Consider the following 27,408-nt stretch of genomic DNA (forward strand, 5'->3'; position numbering starts at 1 on the left):
AAATTGTATAACTAAAATATGGATTTCATTTTCCTTCACAAATTTGATGGAAAATGCAAATCCAACTTATTTCACACATGTGAAGTTTTCAATTCATTTTAACTTCACACGTGCCAACTTATTTCAGACCTAATTTCGTCTCTCTCTCATCACTCTCCCGATCTCTTTCTCTCTCATCTCTCTCTCTCTCTCTCTCATCACTCTCCCGATCTCTCTCTCTCTCTCGATCTCAACCTCGACCTCGAACATCTCTCTCGCGCTACTCTCTCTTTCTTTCAGCGCTACGCTTCAATCACTGTTTTCGTCAACGAAGAAGAGAAGAATGGGAAAGGACAGAAGAATCAGAGTGGCCATGGATTTCTCGTATTCATGACTGAAACCCTAACCTTCGAATGGGGGATTCGAATCCTAGAAGACTCGCCGATCAAATTCACAACTCAGACCAGGTATGTCGATTACTTATCCGTTGAATATTTGAGTTCAGGGTACGAATTTGATAACGATTTGTGGTTGTTTGACTGCATCGGAACTATCCGTAGCTCGCTCAAAGCTGTGTTGTCCCTATTTTTTTCTTTTCGTTTCTTCTTTTCTTTTCGTTTATTCTTTTCTTGGTTTTGATTTGTTTAATTGGCTCTAAATTATGCTTCGGAGAATTTGGATGCTTTGACTGATGAATTTGTTGTTTTCCTTGTTTGGGGATATTTTTGGGTTTCTTATTTTTGGGACACACTTGGTTTATAGCTGATGGTACTCATTTGAAAATGCTTGAGCGTGAGAGAGCTATAAACTAAAGAGAGAAAAAAAAATCTTGTGGTTTGAGTAGTAATCTGGCTTGCTCTTTCTCTGTTTTGGTTTTCAGAGTCGCCACAAACGTCAAAATCAGTTTGATCGGCATGAATTGATGTCGCGATACAAATCTTGAAACCAGGTTCCAAGCTCGGATCAAAGACCACCACAACCACCGCCATCGTCAACGGTATAATTTCCTTTCATTTTCAAAGATTTCACTGTGCAATTCAACTTTCATGTCTTTTTTCAATCTCCTTTCTTCTGGTATCCATATTCTTTTTTCTGTAAGCTCATACTGTCAATGCTTACTTTTGTAAAATTCATTCATATCTAATTGGATCCTACTAAAAAAAAAGAAAAAGAAAAAAAGGCCTCCCATTGTATCAAATTTTCCAATTCAAGGTACAACTGATCGTCATGTATTGATAAGTTGATCAACTTATTTCCTGTGTGTCTTGAATTAAATCATGAATGTATACGTCAACTTTCTTTCTTGCAAGTCAAAATTTGAAATTAACAACATTAAGAAAATGTAGATATTGCTATTGTGGTTTGTGATTAACAACATTTTCTCTCTGGTTTTTTTTTTTGTCATAGTTTTCGCGTGTATTGCTATTTTTCTAGCAGTTTTTGTTCCCACCTGATCACAGTAGTACTTGGTTATTTCTTAAGTTTAAGATCAGAAACAGTTTAGCTTAATTTGACCTTTAAAGCTATTATAAAGATCTGCGAACATCTGAAATTTTGAGTTACATTCTCTACGTTTCATCATTTGAACTGGCTTTACTTTTTTTTTTTTTTTTTAGTTATGACTTAAAGTTACGTTTATAAAGGATATATAGCCCATTTTTTAAATTTTTAAGGTATATGTATGTCAAGCTGAATTTCCTTTTTCAATTTTACCCTTTTTGTTTACATTTTATTTGATTGGATGTATGATTATTCCTTGAACGCTATGCTGGTCTTTTTTTTTTATGTGTGGTTTGTGACTGCATTTGGCTTTGATATATTCTTTGGCATTTCATATTAATCTCCGAGCCAATGAATCATCTGAGATTGGGTTCATATTTCAATGTTTTGATGCGGCTACCATATTCAGGTAAAAGCATTCCCTGAGTTTGAGCCATGAGGTCTGTGTATGCTAGTGATTTTTTGTAACTTTATTAGTAAAGAGTAGAGTCTGTTTGAATTCAAAGCTGATTTTGTAAAATGATCAATTTGATATCTAGCATGACATATATAGTAGAGGAAAGCCACGTGATTTAAAGAGCACTTGTGTACTGTGTTCTTTTCTTCGATGCTGTAGCGGCAGCATTAGGCAAATCGAGCAGGCTAGACTTGGATATGGAGCATGCGGTCACAAGTGAAAGTTTACGAATAGCTCACCGAAAACGAGAAGATTGCTCGAGCTTTCCTCGCGATTACCGGAGAACGACGTCGCATATGGATGGAGATGCAATTTGGATTGACGATATTTGATATTTGATAGATGTTAGGACTTCCATTTAAATTTTAAACATGTGTGTCTGTGCTCTGTTTGATTTCTTGACAAGTTTCCTAGGTTGATTTGGCTCCGTTTTGTGGATCATTTTTCATCTGGTAGTTTAGGGAGTACCAGGAAACAAATTGGTAAAAAAAAATCTAAGACAATATTGACGCTCCAATTATTTACCTAAATTTTCTATTTCTATGAATATATTTTAGCCACATAGGAATATATTTATGGGTTTCAAAAGGTAATAAACAAAATACCCTGTAAATTAGCAATCTGATTCGAGTAACAATCGAAATATATTCATCAGCATATTTACTCATTCTAAATTTCCAAGTCATTCACAGCTAACATCTTACAATATCACAGTCACTAATGTCATATAATGTGCCCTATTAACAAACCCAGAAGTATATATCATTAAAAAAATAAAACCCCTAGTTTGATACTGTCTTTAGTGGAACATACGGCATCAAATTTTCGTGTTAAACCTATTGACCATCTTTATAAAACACTAGTGACAAAGGACAAGTATCAAACTTAATTTACACATAATATACTGAACCACATGTGAGTCGCTCATATATCTGGGTCCAAGACCCATACCCGATCGTACCATACTCTCCAACAAAAATTATTTTTCGGTTAAAAAAAATTTATTTTTCCTTCCTATTTTCCATGTTTGCATTTTTAGCACATCCAAACAAGAATGAGAAAATACTACGGATTTCTACTTTTTTTCCAATGTATTTTCCACTATTTCCAAACATGACAAAGAATTTTGAGTTTCTCATGCATTCTCCCTTTCGTTTTCATTTTCCTTTAAAGTTTCACTTTCCTTTGCATTTTCCGGGTTCCAAACGAGGTCTTAGAGAGAGAGAAAACAGAGGAATGAATATATTAAAGCGATATTAGCTGTGAATATAACATCCATTAGTACGGTACTACGGGTATATTAATACGCTTTTGATATTAGCGCGATAAAACCGCTGGTAACATAAATTATTTTCCCAATATATGCATTAGCTTTGAGTTTTGACCTTATTTATACTATTTGATGAATGTTATTACAACCATTTTGAATTTTTGTTTAATATGTATTTTAGTTTTAAAAAAATACGTTTGCCAGAATTACAATTTTATAGCATATTAATATCACATACTAAAAAAACGCATTATATATTTAAACATACTAATGGATGTTATATCAAGACTTTTTGTGCACATTCAATGAGTCGATTTATAACTTGATACGTGAATTAATCGTTATTTATGATATGTATATTTTCTATATATGAATATGGTATTTCTTTATCTATTGAGACAAAAATTTGATTTATACCTTCTTTTAAAATTTTAACAGTTTAGTCCCTTTCATTTACCATTTAAATTTGATTTTTTATATTTTTAATTACTTATTAAAAGTTAACGGAAATCCGTATTTCTATTTGCTTAATGGAAATACCATTTGTTGTGAGGGATCTTTCCCACGTCCGAAAAACATGAAGGCCCAACCCAAACGACGCAGCGTAGTAAGCCCGATCCAAAAGACGAGTCGAAAACAGCGACTCCAGAATATCCAAGGAGGATCGACCCCGAAATAAATCCAAGGAGAATCGACCCCAAAATATCCAAGGAGGATCGACCCCGAAATAACAATCCAAGGAGGATCGACCCAAAAATATCCAAGGAGGATCGACCCCGAAACATCCAAGGAGGATCGACTCCCAAAATATCCAAGGACCCGAAACATCCAAGGAGGATCGACTCCCAAAATATCCAAGGAGGATCGACTCCGAAATACGCAAGAAGGGTCGACTCCGGAATATCCAAGGGGGATCGGCTCCGAAACATCCAAGGAGGATCGGCTCCGAAACATCCAAGGAGAGCCGACTCAAAAATATCCAAGGAGGATCAACCCTGGAATATCCAAGGAGGATCGACCTGGAAATAAATATCCAAGGAGGATCGACCCCGAAATATCCAAGAAGGCGCTCGTCCTTACCTCCACGAAAAGAAAGACCCAAAGAAAACGACAAATCTACCCCAACCTTCATCACCTCACTATAAACGCTCGTCCTTAGTAAATCTATCTTTTGAGCCATCATCATACCAGAGAAGAGAGAGGGAAAACCAATAGAGAGCTTCACAGAATAGGACTTATCGTGCTTGACCAGGTGGTTGAACACGAAATCTCCAAAGTCGAAAGACGCACGAGTACCTATCTGATAAATGAGGCATGACAGGTCGGACTTGATGCTCGAGCCATGAGAGGAAGGAGCCCAATTAGCAACCCCAATTCTGTACAAAACAGAATATTTTGCAGAGGTCTGAAGAGGGTAGAGAACCTTTAGTGGGCCAAATCTTCTTCTCGTCGTTCGGTGAGCTCTTTGGCAATCACATCCAGGGAGGGAAGCCGATCGGCATTGACAATTCTCCCTCGTCCCAGGAAACCATTGATCGCAGAGGAGGAGACATCAAAACAGTGGCCACGAACGAAGACTTTCCCAAATTCAGGGTGATGAGGCTGGTCAATTTCAGAAGATAAATTCATAATACACTCTTTCACCAGTCTTGGGTAATAAGGCCCGATCCCAGAGACAGTTTTGATGAGTTGGGCATCGTACAGAAGTTCCATGATGACGTCAATTTTCAAGGCTTCCTTAAACAGTTCCTTTTCTGGAAACACAGTTCTGTGATATACTTACCTCCATTTTCTGACACGATCTTCCTCATGAAAGGAGACATTATCCAGAGGAGCAGGGGGAACTTCTTTTGGAAGTTTTTGACCCCCAACAGATTTTTTGGAGGCAAGGGGCAAGATCTCAGGATGAGCAGATTCTTCCTCTTCGTCATCCATATCTCTCAGAAAATCATGAACATTCTTCTCAGCAGATTTTGCCTTCAACTTCTTCTTGTTTAAACCCATCTTTACCAGTTTCTTTTTCTTCTTCTTTTTCTCCGGGTCGAGAACAGTAGACATACTTTCTTCCATCATCTTCCTCTTCTTTTTTCTTTTCTCAGACAGTAGAGTTGCAATGCAAATGTCATCATCCTGCTGGACCTTTTCCTTTAAAGAGGCAAGAACATCTTTTCTAGCATCCTGTCTTTTATTAGACTCATCCTCATGCACCAGAGCAGAAGATGTCGGAACATCCTTCCAAACATCTTTACTCAAGCCCAAAATTCCGCCAATCGCATCAACAGGAGGGGGTTCTTGCTCATCAAGAAAAGATTACAAAACACCACTATCCCTAGGGTTCTCTTCAGAGGGAATGGAAGTTTTAGGATTACCTTGTACCATTTTGTGGGGGCTTTCAAGAGGAGACCCGCTGGTGAGGATTTCTTCTACGGCAGTGACATCAGCCTCTCATCTTTCTTCAGAAGCGCTACTGGAACTGACTTCTCCGGTAATGTCGGTGATGGTAAGGGAGGATTTCTTGATCATGGCTTTTCTGACAGCGGAGAGAGAGGGGTTTTCAGAAGAGCTACTGGAACAGATGACCCAGCAATTGCAACTTCGGCCTGACCATCGGCGCTCTTACTGGGTCGCATTCCCCAAATCCGGACACCATGTTTGTTGCTCTCCTGCCCTGGCCCCTTCGTCTCGACATCTTTCGCTCTCATTTTTGTCTTCTCTTGCTTAGATGAGACAGTGGTGTTAATCTCGCTTCTTGTTCCTACCATTTTGAAGAGAGTTCCAAGAAAACTACCACAACAATAACCATCAAGAAGAGTGATTACACAAATTAGAGAAAATTTGGGAAAGAAGGGCGATGAAACACAAAAAATAGCGAAATTTGAACAAGAGGTAATTTCTCAGTCTATCTCGAAAATGAAACCGCCTGCATGTTTGAGAAACTGACATGAACCAACACGACGTCGTGACATAGAATGGGCATTGATCCATCTCAAGCCCAAAAACAGAAGAGGTGGCATTTTAGCCCGGCAACACAGTCGAATGAGCCAACAAGAAAAATGGGCCCATGAACAAACTTTCACGAAACACACAAGAACAAAAATCAGAGAAATTCCAGCATTGAGAAAATAGAGGAGCCAACCAAACTTCTCTCCAAATCTCAGTAATTGTTATTGTTCAATCACACACAATCCTAGGGAGGTTCTGAGACCTTCAAATCGGTTAGCATCCAAGGCCTTTGTAAAAATGTCTGCGAGCTGTTTTTACGTGTGAATACATTCGAGTTTGATCTTTTTATCTTCCACAAGATATCGAATGAAATAATGCATGATTTCAATGTGCTTAGTCTTGCTATGTTGAACAGAATTTTTTTAAATGTTGATGGCACTGATATTGTCGCAGAACAATGTCATGACATCTTCCGACATCATATTCAGCAAGCATCTGTTTCATCCAGAGAAACTGAGTACAGCTGCTCCCAACTGCAATGTATTCAGCCTCAACTGTTGACAAGGAGATGCAGTTTTGTTTCTTACTAAACCAGGAAATGAGATTGTTTCCTAAGTAGAAGCATACACCAGAAGTGCTTCTTCTATCAACTGTGCTACCTGCCCAGTCAGCATCACAATATCCCACAAGCGTAGATGAAGTATCATAAGTATATAAAAGACCAAATTCAACAGTTCCTGAGATACACCTTACGATTCGCTTGGCTTGAGCCATATGGCTTGCTTTGGGGTTAGCCTGATATCGAGCACACACACCAACTGAGTAGGCTATGTCAGGTCGGCTGGCAGTTAGGTAGAGTAGACTACCAATGATACTCCTGTAGAGGCTTTGATCAACAGATTCACCAAGCTCATCCCTAGTGAGTTTAATATGGGTAGCTGCGGGGTCCGCTTGTGAGAAGATTTTTCCAAGCCAAACTTTTTCACAATGTTTTTAGCATATTTACTTTGGGAGACAAAAATACCATCATTCATTTGTCTGATCTGAAAACCCAGGAAAAATTTAAGCTCACCAGCCATACTCATTTCGAATTCAGACTGCATTTGGTTTACAAAACGGTCCACCATCTTGTCCGTCGTTCCACCAAAGACAACATCGTCAACATAGATTTAAGCAAACATGAGGTTCCCATCCTCCTTTATGAACAAGGTTTTATCAACTCCACCTCTGGTATACCCATTCTGCACAAGAAACTGAGTTAGTCTTTCATACCATGCCCGAGGTGCCTGATTAAGGCCGTAGAGAGCCTTTCTAAGCTTGTAGACATGTTGGGGTGAGTTGGGATCTACAAAGCCTTTAGGTTGGGACTTCCTCATTCAAGTATCCGTTGAGGAAAGCACTTTTAACATCCATCTGGAAAAGTTTGAAATGGAGATGACAGGAAATGCCAAGCAAGAGTCTGATGGCCTCAAGTCTCGCAACAGAGGCAAAGGTTTCATCAAATTCCACACCTTCCACCTGCGTATAACCCTGTGCCACAAGTCCAGCTTTGTTTCGAGTTATATTGCCATACTCATCAGATTTATTTTTAAAAATCCACTTAGTTCCAATAACATTAACATTGTCACGTTTAGGAACTAACTCCCAGACTTCATTTCTTTCAAGCTGAACAAGTTCCTCTTGCATAGCACTAATCCAATATTCATCATCAGTAGCTTCATTCATATTCTTAGGTTCAATCTTAGAGACAAAGCAGAGATTACCAATCATCTCCCGATAATTTATAGGAGCTTTTGGGCGAGTGCGTATTCCTTCACCAATCACCTCATGAGCAGGGTGATTTTTCTGAATTCTTCTGGAAGGAATTCTTTGTTCAGGCACAAGAAGAAACTCTTCATCAGGAACGATGTAATCCACTTTGTCACCAGCATCTTTCCTGACATTATGGCTCCAAGAGGAAATGTCGTCCAAAATGTTCTCAGCATCTGTCCTGACATCTGTGTTACTAGGAAAAATTTCATCTTCATCATTAGTACTTTTAGAAACAGTATGATCATCATTAACCACCACATTTATGGATTCCATCATAGACTTAGTGTGTTTATTAAAGACGCCATAGGCCCGATTGTTTCTAGAGTACCCAAGAAAGATACTTTCATCAATTTTAGGATCAAATTTTCGTCGAGGATCCCTGTCAGCAAGGATATAACATACAGAGCCAAAGACATGAAAGTATTTCACATTGGGCTTTCTCCCCCTCCATATTTCATAGTGAGTGATAGTAGTACATGGGCGAATAGTAACTCTATTATGAATATGACAAGCCGTGTTGAGAGCTCGGCCCAAAAGTGAGGTGCGATGTCTTTGCCAACATCATCACTCTAGCCATTTCTTGAAGGGTTCGATTTTTTCTTTCCACAATTCTATTTTGTTGTGGTGTGATGGGAGCAGAGAATTCATGGGCTATTCCTTCAGCAGTACAGAACTTAGTAAAGCTCATATTCTCAAATTCCCTCCCATGATCACTCCGTATTTTGATCACTTTGCCAATGTTTTCACCCTTTTCTCTCTGAACCTTCTTGCATAAAGCTTCAAAAACAGCGAAAGTGTCAGATTTCTCATGGATAAAATCAACCCAAGTATACCTGGAGAAGTCATCCACACACACAAACACGTATCTCTTCCCTCCAAGACTCTCAACCTGCATTGGCCCCATTAGATCCATGTGAAGAAGTTCTAGAGCACGCGATGTGGTAAAATGTTGCACCATCTTGTGTGACTTCTTGACTTGTTTTCCAATCTGGCACTCACCACAGATTCTTCCTTCAACAATCTTTAGATCAGGGATACCGACAATGACCTTCTCAGATACAATTTTCTGCATGCTCCGACGATTCAAGTGACCAAGCTTTTGATGCCACAGCTTGGCTTTGTCTACCTTGGTCACAAGACATCTGTTGACCTGAGCATTTGTGACTGGAGACCACATGTAGCAGTTGTCACCTGATCTGGCTTCTTTTATAAGTTCATCCTATTTCTCATTTATCACAACACACTTATCACGAGTAAAATTGACGCGCAAATCCAAATCACAGAGTTGACTGATACTGATAAGATTAGAAGTAAGACCTTCCACAAGTAAAGCCTCAGTTAAACAGAACGTACCAGGACAATTGAGCTGATCTTTACCAATAATCTTGGCTTTTACTCCATCACCGAAGGTAACATGGCAATTAGAATAGGGTTTTACGTTGGTAAGGAAAGTATGATCACCCGTCATGTGGCGAGAGCAACCACTATCAAAATACCAGTCGCTGCCGGTGGAGGCACTCAGAGACGTGTAAGCAATATTGGCACGATAGGATGTGTCTTTCACTCTCCATTCCAACCGGGAAGAAGGTTGACGGCGAGGAAGAGTACGCATGTGGGTGAATTGATGCTGATGAAGGTTTCTCCCATAAAGGCTATAGCAGAAAGGCCGGATATGACCCATTCGTCCGCAATATGAAGGGGTCATATCCGGCCTTTTTACTATCGCCTTTATGGGAGGAACCTTCATCAGCGTCAATTCACCCACAGGCATACTCTTCCTCGCCATCAACCTTCTTCCCGGTTGGAATGGAGAGTGAAAGACACATCATATCGTGCCAATATTGCTTACACGTCTCTGAGTGCCTCCACCGGCAGCGACTGGTATTTTGATAGTGGTTGCTCTCGCCACATGACGGGTGATCATTCTTTCCTTACCAACGTAAAACCCTATTCTAATTGCCATGTTACCTTCGGTGATGGAGTAAAAGCCAAGATTATTGGTAAAGATCAGCTCAATTGTCCTGGTACGTCATGTTTAACTGAGGATTTACTTGTGGAAGGTCTTACTGCTAATCTTATCAGTATCAGTCAACTCTGTGATTTGGATTTACGCGTCAATTTTACTCGTGATAAGTGTGTTGTGATAAATGAGAAATAGGATGAACTTATAAAAGAAACCAGATCAGGTGACAACTGCTACATATGGTCTCCAGTCACAAATGCTCAGGTCAACAGATGTCTTGTGACCAAGGTAGACGAAGCCAAGCTGTGGCATCAAAAGCTTGGTCACTTGAATCGTCGGAGCATGCAGAAAATTGTATCTGAGAAGGTCATTGTCGGTATCCCTGATCTAAAGATTGTTGAAGGAAGAATCTGTGGTGAGTGCCAGATTGGAAAACAAGTCAAGAAGTCACACAAGATGGTGCAACATTTTACCACATCGCGTGCTCTAGAACTTCTTCACATGGATCTAATGGGGCCAATGCAGGTTGAGAGTCTTGGAGGGAAGAGATACGTGTTTGTGTGTGTGGATGACTTCTTCAGGTATACTTGGGTTGATTTTATCCATGAGAAATCTGACACTTTCGCTGTTTTTGAAGCTTTATGCTAGAAGGTTCAGAGAGAAAAGGGTGAAAACATTGGCAAAGTGATCAAAATACGGAGTGATCATGGGAGGGAATTTGAGAATATGAGCTTTACGAAGTTCTGTACTGCTGAAGGAATAGCCCATGAATTCTCTGCTCCCATCACACCACAACAAAATGGAATTGTGGAAAGAAAAAATCGAACCCTTCAAGAAATGGCTAGAGTGATGATGTTGGCAAAGACATCGCACCTCACTTTTGGGCCGAAGCTCTCAACACGGCTTGTCATATTCATAATAGAGTTACTATTCGCCCATGTACTACTATCACTCACTATGAAATATGGAGGGAGAGAAAGCCCAATGTGAAATACTTCCATGTCTTTGGCTCTGTATGTTATATCCTTGCTGACAGGGATCCTCGACGAAAATTTGATCCTAAAAGTGATGAAGGTATCTTTCTTGGGTACTCTAGAAACAGCCGGGCCTATCGCGTCTTTAATAAACGCACTAAGTCTATGATGGAATCCATAAATGTGGTGGTTAATGATGATCATGCTGTTTCTAAAAGTACTAATGATGAAGATGAAGTTTTTCCTAGTAACACAGATGTCAGTATAGATGCTGAGAACATTTTGGACGACATTTCCTCTTGGAGCCATAATGTCAGGAAAGATGCTGGTGACAAAGTGGATGACATTGTTCCTGATGAAGAGTCTCTTCCTGTGCCTGAACTAAGAATTCCTTCCAGAAGAATTCAGAAAAATCACCCTGCTCATGAGGTGATTGGTGAAGGAATACGCACTCGCCCAAAAGCTCCTATAAATTATCGGGAGATGATTGGTAATCTCTTCTTTGTCTCTAAGATTGAACCTAAGAATATGAATGAAGCTACTGATGATGAATATTGGATTAGTGCTATGCATAGGAACTTGTTCAGCTTGAAAGAAATGAAGTCTGGGAGTTAGTTCCTAAACCTGACAATGTTAATGTTATTGGAACTAAGTGGATTTTTAAAAATAAATCTGATGAGTATGGCAATATAACTCGAAACAAAGCTGGACTTGTGGCACAGGGTTATACGCAGGTGGAAGGTGTGGAATTTGATGAAACCTTTGCCTCTGTTGCGAGACTTGAGGCCATCAGACTCTTGCTTGGCATTTCCTGTCATCTCCATTTCAAACTTTTCCAGATGGATGTTAAAAGTGTTTTCCTCAACGGATACTTGAATGAGGAAGTCCCAACCTAAAGGCTTTGTAGATCCCAACTCACCCCAACATGTCTACAAGCTTAGAAAGGCTCTCTACGGCCTTAATCAGGCACCTCGGGCATGGTATGAAAGACTAACTCAGTTTCTTGTGCAGAATGGGTATACCAGAGGTGGAGTTGATAAAACCTTGTTCATAAAGGAGGATGGGAACCTCATGTTTGCTTAAATCTATGTTGACGATGTTGTCTTTGGTGGAACGACGGACAAGATGGTGGACCGTTTTGTAAACCAAATGCAGTCTGAATTCGAAATGAGTATGGCTGGTGAGCTTAAATTTTTCCTGGGTTTTCAGATCAGACAAATGAATGATGGTATTTTTGTCTCCCAAAGTAAATATGCTAAAAACATTGTGAAAAAGTTTGGCTTGGAAAAATCTTCTCACAAGCGGACCCCGCAGCTACCCATATTAAACTCACTAGGGATGAGCTTGGTGAATCTGTTGATCAAAGCCTCTACAGGAGTATCATTGGTAGTCTACTCTACCTAAGTGCCAGCCGACCTGACATAGCCTACTCAGTTGGTGTGTGTGCTCGATATCAGGCTAACCCCAAAGCAAGCCATATGGCTCAAGCCAAGCGAATCGTAAGGTGTATCTCAGGAACTGCTGAATTTGGTCTTTTATATACTTATGATACTTCATCTACGCTTGTGGGATATTGTGATGCTGACTGGGCAGGTAGCACAGTTGATAGAAGAAGCACTTCTGGTGTATGCTTCTACTTAGGAAACAATCTCATTTCCTGGTTTAGTAAGAAACAAAACTGCATCTCCTTGTCAACAGTTGAGGCTGAATACATTGCAGTTGGGAGCAGCTGTACTCAGTTTCTCTGGATGAAACAGATGCTTGCTGAATATGATGTCGGAAGATGTCATGACATTGTTCTGCGACAATATCAGTGCCATCAACATTTAAAAAAATTCTGTTCAACATAGCAAGACTAAGCACATTGAAATCATGCATTATTTCATTCGATATCTTGTGGAAGATAAAAAGATCAAACTCAAATGTATTCACACGTAAAAACAGCTCGCAGACATTTTTACAAAGGCCTTGGATGCTAACCGATTTGAAGGTCTCAGAACCTCCCTAGGATTGTGTGTGATTGAACAATAACAATTACTGAGATTTGGAGAGAAGTTTGGTTGGCTCCTCTATTTTCTCAATGCTGGAATTTCTCTGATTTTTGTTCTTGTGTGTTTCGTGAAAGTTTGTTCATGGGCCCATTTTTCTTGTTGGCTCATTCGACTGTGTTGCCGGGCTAAAATGCCACCTCTTCTGTTTTTGGGCTTGAGATGGATCAGTGCCCATTCTATGTCACGACGTCGTGTTGGTTCATGTCAGTTTCTCAAACATGCAGACGGTTTCATTTTCGAGATAGACTGGGAAGTTACCTCTTGTTCAAATTTCGCTATTTTTTGTGTTTCATCGCCCTTCTTTCCCAAATTTTCTCTAATTTGTGTAATCACTCTTCTTGATGGTTATTGTTGTGGTAGTTTTCTTGGAACTCTCTTCAAAATGGTAGGAACAAGAAGCGAGATTAACACCACTGTCTCATCTAAGCAAGAGAAGACAAAAATGAGAGCGAAAGATGTCGAGACGAAGGGGCCAGGGCAGGAGAGCAACAAACATGGTGTCCGGATTTGGGGAATGCGACCCAGTAAGAGCGCCGATGGTCAGGCCGAAGGTGCAATTGCTGGGTCATCTGTTCCAGTAGCGCTTCTAAAAACCCCTCTCTCTCCGCTGTCAGAAAAGCCATGATCAAGAAATCCTCCCTTACCATCACCGACATTACCGGAGAAGTCAGTTCCAGTCGCGGTTCTGAAGAAAGATGAGAGGCTGATGTCACTGCCGTAGAAGAAATCCTCACCAGCGGGTCTCCTCTTGAAAGCCCCCACAAAATGGTACAAGGTAATCCTAAAACTTCCATTCCCTCTGAAGAGAACCCTAGGTATAGTGGTGTTTTGTAATCTCTTCTTGATGAGCAAGAACCCCCTCATGTTGATGCGATTGGCGGAATTTTGGGCTTGAGTAAAGATGTTTGGAAGGATGTTCCGACATCTTCTGCTCCGATGCATGAGGATGAGTCTAATAAAAGACAGGATGTTAGAAAAGATGTTCTTGCCTCTTTAAAGGAAAAGGTCCAGCAGGATGATGACATTTGCATTGCAACTCTACTGTCTGAGAAAAGAAAAAAGAAGAGGAAGATGATGGAAGAAAGTATGTCTACTGTTCCCGACCCGGAGAAAAAGAAGAAGAAAAAGAAACTGGTAAAGATGGGTTTAAACAAGAAGAAGTTGAAGGCAAAATCTGCTGAGAAGAATGTTCATGATTTTTTGAGAGATATGGATGACGAAGAGAAAGAATCTGCTCATCCTGAGATCTTACCCCTTGATTCCAGAAAATCTGTTGGGGGTCAAAAACTTCCAAAAGAAGTTCCCCCTGCTCCTCTGGATAATGTCTCCTTTCATGAGGAAGATCGTGTCAGAAAATGGAGGTAAGTATATCACAGAACTGTGTTTCCAGAAAAGGAACTGTTTAAGGAAGCCTTGAAAATTGACGTCATCATGGAACTTCTGTACGATGCCCAACTCATCAAAACTGTCTCTGGGATCGGGCCTTATTACCCAAGACTGGTGAAAGAGTGTATTGTGAATTTATCTTCTGAAATTGACCAGCCTCATCACCCTGAATTTGGGAAAGTCTTCGTTCGTGGCCACTGTTTTGATGTCTCCTCCTCTGCGGTCAATGGTTTCCTGGGACGAGGGAGAATTGTCAATGCCGATCGGCTTCCCTCCGTGGATGTGATTGCCAAAGAGCTCACCGAATGACGAGAAGAAGACTTGGCCCACTAAAGGTTCTCTACCCTCTTCAGACCTCTCTGCAAAATATTCTGTTTTGTACAGAATTGGGGTTGCTAATTGGGCTCCTTCCTCTCATGGCTCGAGCATCAAGTCCGACCTGCCATGCCTCATTTATCAGATAGGTACTCGTGCGTCTTTCGACTTTGGAGATTTCGTGTTCAACCACCTGGTCAAGCACGATAAGTCCTATGCTGTGAAGCTTCGTATAGGCTTCCCTTTTCTCCTCTCTGGTATGATGACTGCTCAAAAAAGAGATTTACTAAGGGCTGATGACATTGCTGGTAAACCCCCTAGTGAACTTTCCTTCAGTCATAAGTTATTTGAGGGAAAACACGCCAGAGATCTTGCCATGCCTTTTGTCGCAACATCTGTCGCCCTTGGTCGTACCATCAAGGTTGCTCCTCTCTCTGAAAATGCTAAGAGTGATATTCTCAAAGGACTTTTTGAAGAAGTTGCTGCCCTCTGGGAGATCATTGATATCTCTTCTCGAAGGAAGACTGCTTGTGAACGGCTTATCAAGGTAATGACTTCTTCGTCTGCCACTGATGGTGCTTCTTCTTCTCACCCGAGCTACACTGCAAGTCCTGCTGACAACAATGATGATGAAGAAACCGAGGATGATGTCATCAGTGACTCCGAGGGCTCTGAAGGTCAAGCCAATAATGTTTCTGCCGGGAATCCCTCTAGTTAATATGTGTTTTTATATGGTCTGGTCTGTATCCTCTGTCTTCTTTTCAGACTTCTTTCTGTCGGGTTTGATCTACAGTTTAACTTCTTGTTTCAGATTTGGTTTCTGGTTAGTGTGTTAAGAGACCTCTTTCAAGATTTTTGTTGATATATGTTCTGCTGTTTGCTTCAGTTCTCACCCTTTTTTTCAGTTTTTTTTCCTCTTTCTGTCTTGGTCGATCCTTGCCTTTGGTATTATTTTGAGGCAATTGGGGTGAGAGGCGTCATGAGGTCATTTATTTTGACTCTCTCCATCTGGTCATGACGCTTGTCTGAGAACTATTCTTGGAAGTGCTTGCCTAAAATATAGCCAAAGGGGGAGATTGTTGTTACGTTTTTTGTTGGCTTTATTTTTTAGTGCAAGTTGTTTGGAAAAATGTCGGTCTTCATGCTCCAGCTTCTGGCGTGACATCATTCCTCGTGTGCGCAGACAGTATTTCGGGATACACTTCCAGGCCTGTACAGCTGCTATAAAAGCCATGCGCTTCCCCCTTAGCAGCCTCGACGCTTTTGACAAAAGACTTAGAGCTCCTAGACGTGCAAGACCGGCGGATTGGGAGGCTTTGTGTTTTGTTAAAAGCGGTGTATTCTCTCAAACACTATTCCAGAAAGATTTAGTGTATGTGAGAGTTGGGTTTTGTGTTCTCGTGATTGAAGACTCACGATCGTTTGAAGACTGAAAGTCATCCGAGCATAGGCGGTTGCTCGAAGAGTAGAATTGGGGCGGATCTCAAATCCAAGAGGAGTCCTTGGTTTAGGTATTCACTGGTGGTAATAGTCTCTAGGTTTTTTATTTGGTGATTGTAATCGTTATAAACCTTGTGTGTACTATTGACTACAAGATAGTGAAATCCTTTCCACTGGCAGAGTGCCCTCAGACGTAGGTGTATTGCACCGAACTGGGTAATCATATTGTGTGTATCTTTCTTATCTCATTTTTTGTTGTTTATCCATTATCTGTGTTCAAGCAAGTTGTCGGACACATTGTCAACACTTTGTGTGTGACATCTTGTCTTTGCGACTAATCAGAATTTCAATTTATAGAGTACTATAACTCACGAGTTGTCAAAATCATGACTACTCTCTGAAAAATATTTTAAGCTTGATAAAAAAAGTGTAGTAAGATAATTTTAATTGGAAAGAATATCGGTTCATTACATTTAATTTAAGTAGATAATTAACCATTCCATCGTCAGAGTATACGATTAATAACCCGCACCAGGAACTACTTTTCCTTGCCATTATACATAATAATGCTAAAAATTAATGGTAAGAAAAAGAAATTACCACTAAGATGAATGGAAGCCGTGACTTTGCCAATGCGTTTAGCCTCTTCATTGGATGATCAACACAAACATAAGAATATTAATTTATTAGAGAAAAAATATAGCTATATAAATATATAATTCATTTTTCTTGCTATCAAGAGGATAAAATCTGTAAGAGGCACGTATACTCCATGCAAGAAAATCTCCAAGTCATTAAGTAGCATTAATTACAAGATCTCCAAATTGTTTCAAAAGTAGCCTTAATATATTTACTTAAAAATATATACCTTAATTATCAATAGGGACAAAAAAAAAAAACAAATTCTTCAGACCTCAGAAAAAATTGATAGCCGAATTCCACTTTGGTGGGTTTCTTGAAAAAATAATAAGATTAATTGCTAATGCATTTACGTCAATTCATGAAACAAAATAACTGATCTTACATATTATTCTTGTCTAACATACCTTGAATATAGCCTAAATTCCCGTGGCCGTGTTAAACTATACATGAAACGCGAGATACTATACAAGGGCATTTTTTTTCCCGGGGCAAAAAGTTGAATGAGGTATATATGAGATGAACTACCACGGGTCAGAATTGTTACCAAGAAAGTTCCACGGAGAGAAGATTAATGAGTTTCTCCGCAGCATCTTCAATGAGTCTCTCGATTGCTTTTGTGGGGAAGAAGAAGAACTGTGTGTTGGATCTTTAATCCAATATGTTGGATCCTTAATCCAACGTTGGGTTTATATGTTAAATAATTATGTGTTGTGAACTGTCAATAAAGATGACCCATTAAAAGTGATCTAATTTGGTATACGGTTATTGGGCTTTAATGTATCTAACAGGTTGTGGGCCTTTAATGTGTAGACTCATTATGGGCTTCTATTTCAGTGATGGGTTGAAATAGGAAGCCCACTAGGGTAACCTAGGGTTTCTCTATAAATACGGCTGGTCCCCAGGTCACACGGAACATTCTTGTCATTCCTGATATCCCGTCGTCAGAGTGAGCCAGAGAGAACTAAAGGGATTCTCAGAGAAATACGTGTTGATCTGGAAGACCAACCGTCATGGATTCATCAGGTACGCTTCCGCTATTGTCTTATGCTTTCTTAATTATTCAACATGATTCGGTCATGGAATTAGGTGATGGTTTTCACCCGTGATATTCGGATCTAACACTGTGCAGTATCAGAAGGATTATATATTTAAATCAACCAGATATACAAACAACACATGATGGGACTTTGGAGATAAGAAAAGTAACCTGTGATTCCTGGTATAGCTTTAAGTATTCCTGGTAAAAGCCGCAGTGATATAGAAGAATAGTACTGTATCCCTCAACTCCTTTTCTTCGGTTTGCAAGAGGATGAGACGCTCACAGGCTGTAATTAGCAATAACCTGTGATTCCCCGTATAACTTTAAGTATTGCAATTAAATAATATAAAGTCAAACTTCTATCGTTAATTTTTGTAATAAGACTTATACCAATTATAGAAGAGGTGCTGTGAATATAATTCTGGAGTACAACCAATATTTAAAGGTTAGTATTTAATATCGATATAACCAGTATTTCTAAAATATCATTTGAAACAAAGCAACTCTGACTCTGTAAAAAAAAAGGACGTCTATAACTGTAATATGCATGCGCAGGAAGCTAAGCGTGGCAATGATCAGCAAATACGGAAATTCTTGACATACTAAAGCAAATACGGAAAAGGAGTTGACCCAGTTTTTTTGACATCTTATCAGCTTTTGAAGGGTAATTTTAGATCCTTATCTCGTCCGATGGTGGGAATTGGAAACAAGCAGCGATGGAAGTGAAAGAACATGGGGCCGCCTCGACTTTGAATATATGGAGCCATAATTACAATTTTATAACGTATCATTATCACATCCTAAAAAAACGCATTAAATATTTAAATATACTAATGGATGTTATATCAAGACTTTTTGTGCACATTCAATGACTTGATTTATAACTTGATACGTGAATTGATCATATGTATATTTTCTTAATATGAATATGGCATTTCTTTAGTAATAGATATTTAGCTGTCGCAACACATATTTTCCTTACATAACCAAGTTGAATAATCCGATATTACAGCAACCTAATAATTATTAATAAAGATGAAATTTAGTTTACATACCTTTTCTAAAAAAAAATTAACAGTTTAATCTCTTCCATTTACCATTTCATTTTTTTTAATTCCTTATTGGAAGTTAATGGATATATGGATTTCCATTAAACTTAACGGAAATTTCTTTTCCAACAAGCAATGGAAGGTACCAAAATGCCTTATGGAAATACCATTTCCAATAAGAAATAGAAGGTGACTTACTAGAAATGAAATTTCCATTTCCTTCCAATAACCAGAATGAGACCGGGATAATGGAATGGGCATCAATAAATATATCCTTGAATATAAAAATAATCTGTATAGGAAAGAATAGAAGCAGTACGCCAAAATCGTATTTTTGCACTTTGAATCATAATATATATACTTGGTTACTAATTATTTTTTCGGCGGGTAAAATACCTATTGTTTACTTTTAGGGCGCTTGTTTGGTAGGGTGGATTTTAGGGAGGATGGATTAATATAGATGGATTTGGGTGGATGGATTTGTAGTTTCTCTTGTTTGGTATATATAAAGTAGAAGATGGAAAGAGTTGTAAGAATGATTTAAATTTGTGGGGCCCACAGAAAATCCATCCCCCTTAGATTGGAAGGATTGTGAGAAGAGAGAGCTTATTTGTTTTATTTTACAATAAACAATAATCATTCCTCTCTTTTATTTATTTGTATCAAACAACAAATGGATGAAAAATAATCTTTATCTCATTATACCAATCAACTTTTGAGAAAATTACAATCCATCACTTTTATTTCCTCTTTTCCATCTTATTGAATCCATCCACTCATTTTTCCCTCATTCCTACCAAACATTAGTTACACCGTTACTAGTAATACGTTAAAATTAATGGAATGTCACGTGTCACAATATGAGAGGTTGTTCTTTTAATATCATTTATATTTGCTGGTTTTCATTTTAAAATTAAAATTTTTATTATTCTTATATACTAATAACTAAAAGAAAATACTCTATGAATATTTTAGAAAACTAATTAAGTTTTTTCAAAATTTAATTTCCTGATTATTCTTTATTTTTATCTGAGGGTTTTATTTTATTTACAAAATACTATTTATATTCTGATAAAAAATATCATTTATATTTGTTTTTAAAACAAAGAAAACTTGGTTTTGATTTTAAAATTAAAAATTTATTACTCTTATTTATTTATATATAGCTTATAAGAAAATACCCTTTGAATTAGGGGTGACAATTTGGTCCGGACACGAAATACGAAACGGTTACGACACGATTTAAAGAAGAATTGGATCTCAATAAATGGATCGGTTCTTAATTGGATCAAACACACTAACACGATTAAATAATGGTTCAAAACGACACGATTACGGTAACACGATAAGAAACCGATTAACACGATTATTAAATGGTCGACACGAAACACGATTACGACTCGCACGAATATGATCCAATTAACACGATTACGATCCATTTAAACACGATTAATATCATATATGTAAAATTATAAATTTATAACTATAAACATAAAATTATAATTATAAACATAAAATTGATTTATAAAAAAATATGATGTAATAAAATAAAGTATATTCGTATAAATATTCAATTTTAAAGAACGATATTCAATTTAATATAATTCAACGAGCCATAACCAATTTACAATAACAATAACAATGGTCCCATAATAACGTATCATATATATTTTTTTTTTCATTTCATATTGAACAATCACAATAACAATAGTTTGCTAATAACGTACCATATTAAATTTTATTTGATTTCAATTCATATTGAACCATTACAATTTACAATCACAATAACAATAATCTCATAATAATATATCATATTCATATTTATTTGATTTTAATTTTAGTCAATTCATATCGCAATTCACAATCACAATTACTATAGTCTCATGATTGTTGGAATTGATCTAGGGTTTAAGAAAAAGTTTAACGCTTCAGGTAAGCGGCAGAATTTTAAACATTTTCTTTGGACAAGTAAAACGATTTTACTAACCTAGACAAAGAGAAAATACTTATAAATAAAAACTATTATGAGCATAAAATAATTTACTAACCTTTGAGAAGCTTGAACGTTGATGAGCCTTCGGAAGGTTGAAACGTTCGTCTCCCCTCGCAGCACGTCTCTCTTCTTTCCTCGGGAACTCAAGCAACCACGAAAGTTTCTATCACATAAATCACTCGAGAAAGAAAAGAATTAGTGTGTGGGCACTTTTAAACACGACGACTCGAGAACAAGTCTCAAAGTCGAAGAACTAAAACACTAGGTCAAATGAGGACCTAGCTGCCAAAACAAAAACAAAAAATAATTAGAGAGAGAGAGGATCGGCCACCACAATGTCTAGAGAGAGAAGCTCCTCAATCTCTAACTTATGTGGAATGAATAAAATGAGAGGAATGAAGGCTCTATTTATAGGAGAGGTTTTACCTTCAATAAGATAGTTTCCTCTTCTATAGAATATCACATATTCATGAGCAAATATTTCCCTTTTTCGATCCAAGTCACACGGCCAACATAAGCTTTCGTGACACCTTGGATTTGTTTCCTCTTTTATTTTCCTTCTCCCTTGACTTGTCTTGGCCGAAATTGCACTTTCCTCTTTGAGGAAATTTGTTTCCTCTTTTTCTTTTGACAAATATCATGATACATTTATGCACAAAATATTCTCCCTTTCTTTCTATGGGTTGGGCAGCAAAGGTTCTCTAGAAGGCTCTATTAATATCATGTTATTGGAGAGATTTTCAATGACAAAAAACCGTCGAGTTCTGAAAGCTTTGAATCGTCTGTGTAAGGCGGCCCAAATCAGCTTGCCAGTATATAGAAGACCCTACCGTAGCTACACCACTTTTTGTTTTCTTCTTACTTTTTCAAATCACCCTGGTCGTAATTAAGTCATTTGGAAATTATTAACTCGCTTTCAGGAAGAAAGAAGAAGAAGATGATCGAAGAAGAAGAGGAGAAAAATGGTGGAGAGAGAAAGCGAAATAGTCATAATAAAAGGAAAATATATATATTAAATGAAATATAGAGAATTGTAATTAAAAAGTAAAAATAAGAGTAAAATTGTAATTATATAAATAAAAAAAATAACTGAGATCCTATCGACCTTTTTGTAAAAACTCCTTTATTTTTTTTTACTCCTAGTAAAAAAAAGTTTTTGATCGGTAGGATCATACATATATCCACGCCGTTTTGTTAATGCGTGTTGTGGACCATCAGATCGACTAAAATCAGCGGCTGAGATTGAAGTCAGATACAAAGCCAAGATTTGACCTAGCTGCTTGGGATGAATATGGCAGAAGAAACGGACCCATTTTTCTCTTCTGGTATAATCTGGGATTTCTAAAAAAGAAACGACACCGAAAGTCGTTGATTCTGGCCGGCGTCTTCACGTTCTTCAGCAGCGCCGCGCCGAAACACGTTCAAACGCAGTTCTGAAAAAGTATACCCCGAGTTTTTTTTAACGCAGGGCCGAGGTGGGAAGTGAGGTCGCGACTGATTCAGGTGTTAGGATGGTTGAGAACAAGCCATTGGTAGGTTTATCATGGGAACCGAGTTTGCCTAAAAGCTCAAGTGGCACTGACAAGTCACAAGCAAAGCAGCCTGAGAGCAATTGTGTTTGGAAGTCCAGTACAGAGCTTGTTGACGGGCTCTATGTTCCCCCGAATGACCCGAGAAAGATCAATAAGATGCTTAGAAAGCAAGTCAAAGATACCGCCGGGAAGAGCTGGTAATCATCGATACAGCTGCTCTTTCTTTGTCAATCATGGATTTTTATCTCTTATGTATCTTGTCTTCTTAATTAGGTTCCACATGCCAGCGCCGACCATAACCCCCGAGTTACAGAAAGATCTTCAATTATTGAAGGTGCGAATGATTTCTTAATTAGATTTTACTGTAACTAAATATTTGAAACATCAATCATCGTTTTCACCACTGTCGGTTCTCCTGTAATGGAGCACTTGAAAATCTGCCACCCCGTTTCTTGTATTCTTGGGCTTATTTATTTCCTTAAAGTTTTGTTGCTCAACTTTCTTTTGCTGGACTAGTTGTTTTCAGTGTAAAAGGTTTGGTTGTAGTTGAGAAAACCCATTTGGTGTAGTCCTGTTTACTCACGGACTGCTATCATCATGTCAAGCTCACTCTGTGAGTGGTTTATTTACCACTATAATCAAATAATGATTCCATGGTTTTCGGCTACCTCTAATATATGAACACATTTCGGATTTCTCTCCGTGTTTTTCCCCTGACAGAGTGATTCTTCGGAACATGGAGATGTTATAGCTTCCGCTAATTTAGTCTTGTTACGATGGATCTAAAAATTGATTGTTTCGACTGTGCACCAAGTTTTTGGGAGTGTAGCTAGTCATTGTGTCAGAAATTTATTTAAATAATATAAATACGATATTTTCACCGAGTGGCTCTGTGTTTCTGCAAATGCAGATGAGGAATGTGATTGATCCAAAGCGGCACTACAAGAAGGGCGATACAAAGGCATCGATTAAGTATTTTCAGGCAAGTGCAAGTGTGTAGCGTAATAGTGATTGCATAGAATGTTGTATGTTAATACCATATTAAGTGCTCTCTTATTTAATTGATTTATATTATTGGTACAAATTCAGGTGGGAACCGTGATAGAATCTCCATTAGATTTCTTCAGTGGAAGATTAACAAAGAAGGAAAGGAAGTCAACCCTTGCAGATGAGCTGCTTTCTGATCGCAAATTCGGGCAGTACAGGTGAGAGCCAAGATACCTTTTGCTTTCACTGCTCCGCGTCTCTGTTTGATCATATACTGTCGCTACTATTAATAGACAACTTTAATCCCTTTTAGTAACTCTTGTCTTGCGTTTTACCCTATTTGATCCGTACAGAAAGCGCAAGGTCAAAGAGATTGAAGAGACAAACCATGCCGGTGGGAATGAAAAGTGGAAGAATAAGGGCAAGCAAACGTACAAACGAGCAAAACAAAGGAGACTCTGAAACGGCTATTCTGTTCTACGCGACTGTGTTCACAAACGTCCCTGCTGGAAAGTACTATACCTATATCACCATTGAACTTCCCCAAAATTGCAGGTATCTTTGTTTCAAATTGCCAAACTACTCTGTCTTTGAAGATAGGTTGTAATGTAGCTCCTCTTTTTCCGACAAACAAACGGCTGATAATTTTGTATTTGAGGTTTAACGACATGCTTTTGGTTGTTGACAATTATTAATACCAGAAATAGTATGCTGTTGGTGTTTACTTTCATCTAATATTACACAAGTATTCTCTTTCTTATAGTAGTCCGAAGTACCCCTCTTTTCATGAATTTATTTTCTCCAATTGCAAATTTCCACTTGACTACACTTTCATAATTTTAGTAGACTATAGAGTTAATGCGTGTCTGGAGAAGACATGTTAAGTAAGTTATTGTATATTTTCATTATTTATTGGCTTAGATTATGAACAATAAAATGAGCTATTATCGACCATTAAGTAGATGCTTATTGAATATCAATTTTGATTGCTTATAAAACTAAAGTTCCTTGTGAAAAGAGGATTTGTGGCATCTACATGTAGGAACTCGTTTAAGGATTGAGGCCAATAGTCATGGTGCTGTTGACAAATTATTCAATTTACTTACAAAAATGTAGGTTTAATTCCTTCTACATGAGAAATGAAAATTGTCACAGTTGGATAAAAGAAAGCAACTAAAAGAGAGAGAGAGAGAGAGAGAGAGAGAGAGAGAGAGAGAGAGAGAGAGAGAGAGAGAGAGAGAGAGCCATCCTAGTGTTTAGGAAGATCTTTGGTCGTCATGCTCAGTAGTAGACAAAGTGGCAACCGTCATAGCCTAGATATTCAACCAAAAAAATAAAATATTATTTTAGGGTATTACAAAATCAAAACTATTTTTAGATGAGAAGAGGGGAAAAATAGTCTTACTTGGATCGACAGTGACAAGAATGGCTGTTCCTCCAAATTCACAAGACCCACCAGCCACCTTAGTCCTTTGCCAATAGCTATTAAAAGCAAATGAGGCATGTGCAAACAAGGTATTGGGCTTAAAGCAATTCCCGTCGGGTTGGATTGAATCGCAGTCTGCACCGGACCCGCAAGCGTAGTTCATGGCCTCTTGAATGATCGGGTCGGGCACTGTGGGCTTGGCCACGCACCAGAGGGCTGTGGTTGGTGCTGAGTTTTGGGGTGGAGGCCCATGTGGCGCGGGATACACAGTGGGGGGAAGAAACACTGACGGGCTCGGGGTAAACCCGATTGGTGACGGGATGGTGAAAGGCGGGTTTGGGACCAAGTCTGGTGGGCTTGGCTCGTAATACGGGGTTGGGATAATAGGACTAGGTGTGAGCCCCGGTGGACTTGGGACAAATGTACTTGGTGGATTAGGATTAGGGGAGAAATCGGGTGGACTAAGGAATCCACCCGATGGGCTTGGGAACCCACCCAAATCGGGTGGACTAAGGAATCCAGCTGGGGGGCTTGGGAATCCACTCGAATAGGGTGGACTAAGGAATCCACGTGCCGGGCTTGGGATCTCGCCAGATGTGGGTGGACTAAGGATCGGGCTTGGAAATCCAGTGGAACCGGGTGGGCTAAGGAATCCACGCGCCGGGCTTGGGATCTCACCCAATGGGGTTGGAGGAGGAGGGGTTTGAATGGGAAGTATGGGAGGGATATTGTAATAAGGTGGCGGGAGTGGTGTGTAGCCTATGGGGCTAGGGATGGTGGCTGAGGGGGTTTGTGGGGTCTTTGGAGGAGGGTCTACACAATACGGAGGGGAATCTTCGGGCAAGGAAATTGGAGCTAGTGAGTCATAAGGGGGCAAAGTTAGCGGAGAGCTAACACCATAAGATCCCGAGTTTGATGATGCCGAGGTTGAATCGTAGTTCAAGTACTTCACTAAATTTAATTTTGCTGCGGTTATGAGAAAAAGACTGCTTTGATGTGTACTTGGAGCCTTGTCTAGTAGTCTCCTCGACATTGATCTCGTAGCATCTGAAAATTTTGCGTATACAAGATTAAAAGAAGAGAGAGATTAAAAAAATATGCGAGAGACTTGTCCTCTTGTGTTCGTACAATTTTAAATTTTAATAAGTTTTACTTGACTATGAAGCAATTACAAATTTGGCTCTTTGCTTGTTTTTGTAAGTGTCACTGGACAGTTATTCCAAACACTTGTCACTAGGCTTTTCTTACATAGTGGCTTCTTTCGTATTCCATTTGACATTAGTGCAGTACTACTACTACATACATTGGTAGTGTTTGTTTGTTTGTTTTTTTAAGTTCTATTTTATTGTTTATAAAATAAATTAGACATGATTAAACTATTTATCAACAAAAAGTAAGACGAGAAACTATTTGAACCTTGAGCCAAAACAATCATAAGAAATTAAGAGGACGTTACCACAATGAGTAGAAGTAATGACTGCCACTACTAGGAGATAAAGAGCGGAAATATTGCAAAAACTCAAGCATTGATTATTGCTTCTGACTTTCATGATCTCCCAACTAGTTTTGAGCTTTATGAACTTTGGTTGATCTCCACAACAACAGAACTCGAATGAAGAAGACAAAAAAGAGATTATCACTCACACACTATATATATATATATATATATATATATATCTCAATGTGTATAGGGAGACCGTGATTATGAAGTTCTTGCTAGGCCTTAGGAGTGCCTAAAGAATGTGAGAGACAAGTCTAGAACGTTTGTGGCCATAAAGATTGATTCTTTAGCGGTCCAACTTGCTATACAGTCACTTTGCTTACACAAGTGCGTTTGAAGGAATACAAAAAGGACGAAGTGAAGTGTGTATTTTATGGGAAGTTGTCCGATCAACGCCTTCTCAATTATCTCTTTTGGTGTCTGCTTTTTTTTTTTTATTTTTATTTTTTTTATTTTTTTATTTATAATTTTTTAATTTTTTTAATTTTTTTAATCATTATTCTTTTTTCTTCTGCCATGTATAAACTAGAGCATATATGCTTGCTTCGGATTGGAAAAAAATACGTGTGTTTTTTTTTTTTTTTTTTTTTTTTTTTTTTTTTTTTTTGTGTTTGTTGCTTGCTTTCTACTCAAAGCCCTTTCTTTCTCTTCATTGTTCTAAACTTATATTCAAAGATTATCCAAGTACTTTACATATTAGCTTTGTGCCATTATCATATCTTACTCTCTAATTTAGGTTAATCTTTCTACTTAGACTCCATGTAATATATTGGAAATTGATTTAATAGTTAAAAACGAATTGAAGATTGTAGAACCAAGGCGTTTTCAAACGTAAGAAATAGAAAAGTGCTATTTTTGTGCAAATGTAGTTTTCCATTTAAAAATTTTACTAATGAAAAAATCAACAAAAATTTAGATGAATTGGTATATATATATATATATATATATCAATTCATCTAAATTTTTGTTGATTTTTTCATTAGTAAAATTTTAAATAAATCATATGTGTGTGTGTGTGTGTGTGTGTGTCTATATATATATATATATATATATATATATATATATATATATATATATATATATATATATATATATATAGACACACACACACACACACACACATATGATTTATTTAAAATAAATTGGAAG

The 27,408-nt window shown here is 38.2% G+C and overlaps 2 protein-coding genes across 2 annotated transcripts; one reads left to right on the forward strand and one right to left on the reverse strand.

The window, feature by feature from the left end:
- The first annotated feature begins 22,084 nt into the window (after positions 1-22,084).
- On the forward strand, positions 22,085-24,062 carry LOC149378631 (Fcf2 pre-rRNA processing protein). The gene is made up of 5 exons (XM_089604438.1): positions 22,085-22,542; positions 22,619-22,679; positions 23,256-23,327; positions 23,435-23,550; positions 23,686-24,062. The coding sequence occupies exons 1-5, from the start codon at positions 22,325-22,327 to the stop codon at positions 23,792-23,794; spliced, it is 576 nt and encodes a 191-aa protein (XP_089460564.1). The 5' UTR covers positions 22,085-22,324; the 3' UTR covers positions 23,795-24,062.
- Positions 24,063-24,252: 190 nt separating this feature from the next.
- On the reverse strand, positions 24,253-26,390 carry LOC149378632 (Carbohydrate-binding X8 domain superfamily protein). The gene is made up of 4 exons (XM_089603363.1): positions 26,215-26,390; positions 24,738-25,805; positions 24,576-24,645; positions 24,253-24,507 (listed from the first exon to the last, which is right to left on the reverse strand). Exons 1-3 carry the CDS (start codon positions 26,306-26,308, stop codon positions 24,614-24,616), a joined length of 1,194 nt encoding a protein of 397 aa, XP_089459489.1. The 5' UTR covers positions 26,309-26,390; the 3' UTR covers positions 24,253-24,507; positions 24,576-24,613.
- Positions 26,391-27,408: the final 1,018 nt, after the last annotated feature.

The sequence above is a fragment of the Urtica dioica genome, chromosome 12, assembly GCF_054948205.1.
Source record: "Urtica dioica subsp. dioica isolate 48M chromosome 12, U.dioica_male_clone48M_v1_H2, whole genome shotgun sequence".
Taxonomy (NCBI): Eukaryota; Viridiplantae; Streptophyta; class Magnoliopsida; order Rosales; family Urticaceae; genus Urtica; species Urtica dioica.

What these genes read in the sequence shown, in the direction of transcription:
- LOC149378632 (XM_089603363.1), bottom strand. Translation starts at nt 26,308, where the DNA reads ATGAAAGTCAGAAGCAATAATCAATGCTTGAGTTTTTGCAATATTTCC. An exon ending in CATTACTTCTACTCATTGTG is followed by an intron (nt 25,806 to 26,214) that starts GTAACGTCCTCT and finishes CAAAATTTTCAG; the next exon opens with ATGCTACGAGATCAATGTCG. An exon ending in TCTTGTCACTGTCGATCCAA is followed by an intron (nt 24,646 to 24,737) that starts GTAAGACTATTT and finishes TTGAATATCTAG; the next exon opens with GCTATGACGGTTGCCACTTT.
- LOC149378631 (XM_089604438.1), top strand. Translation starts at nt 22,325, where the DNA reads ATGGTTGAGAACAAGCCATTGGTAGGTTTATCATGGGAACCGAGTTTG. An exon ending in AAGATCTTCAATTATTGAAG is followed by an intron (nt 22,680 to 23,255) that starts GTGCGAATGATT and finishes CTGCAAATGCAG; the next exon opens with ATGAGGAATGTGATTGATCC. An exon ending in CATCGATTAAGTATTTTCAG is followed by an intron (nt 23,328 to 23,434) that starts GCAAGTGCAAGT and finishes GTACAAATTCAG; the next exon opens with GTGGGAACCGTGATAGAATC.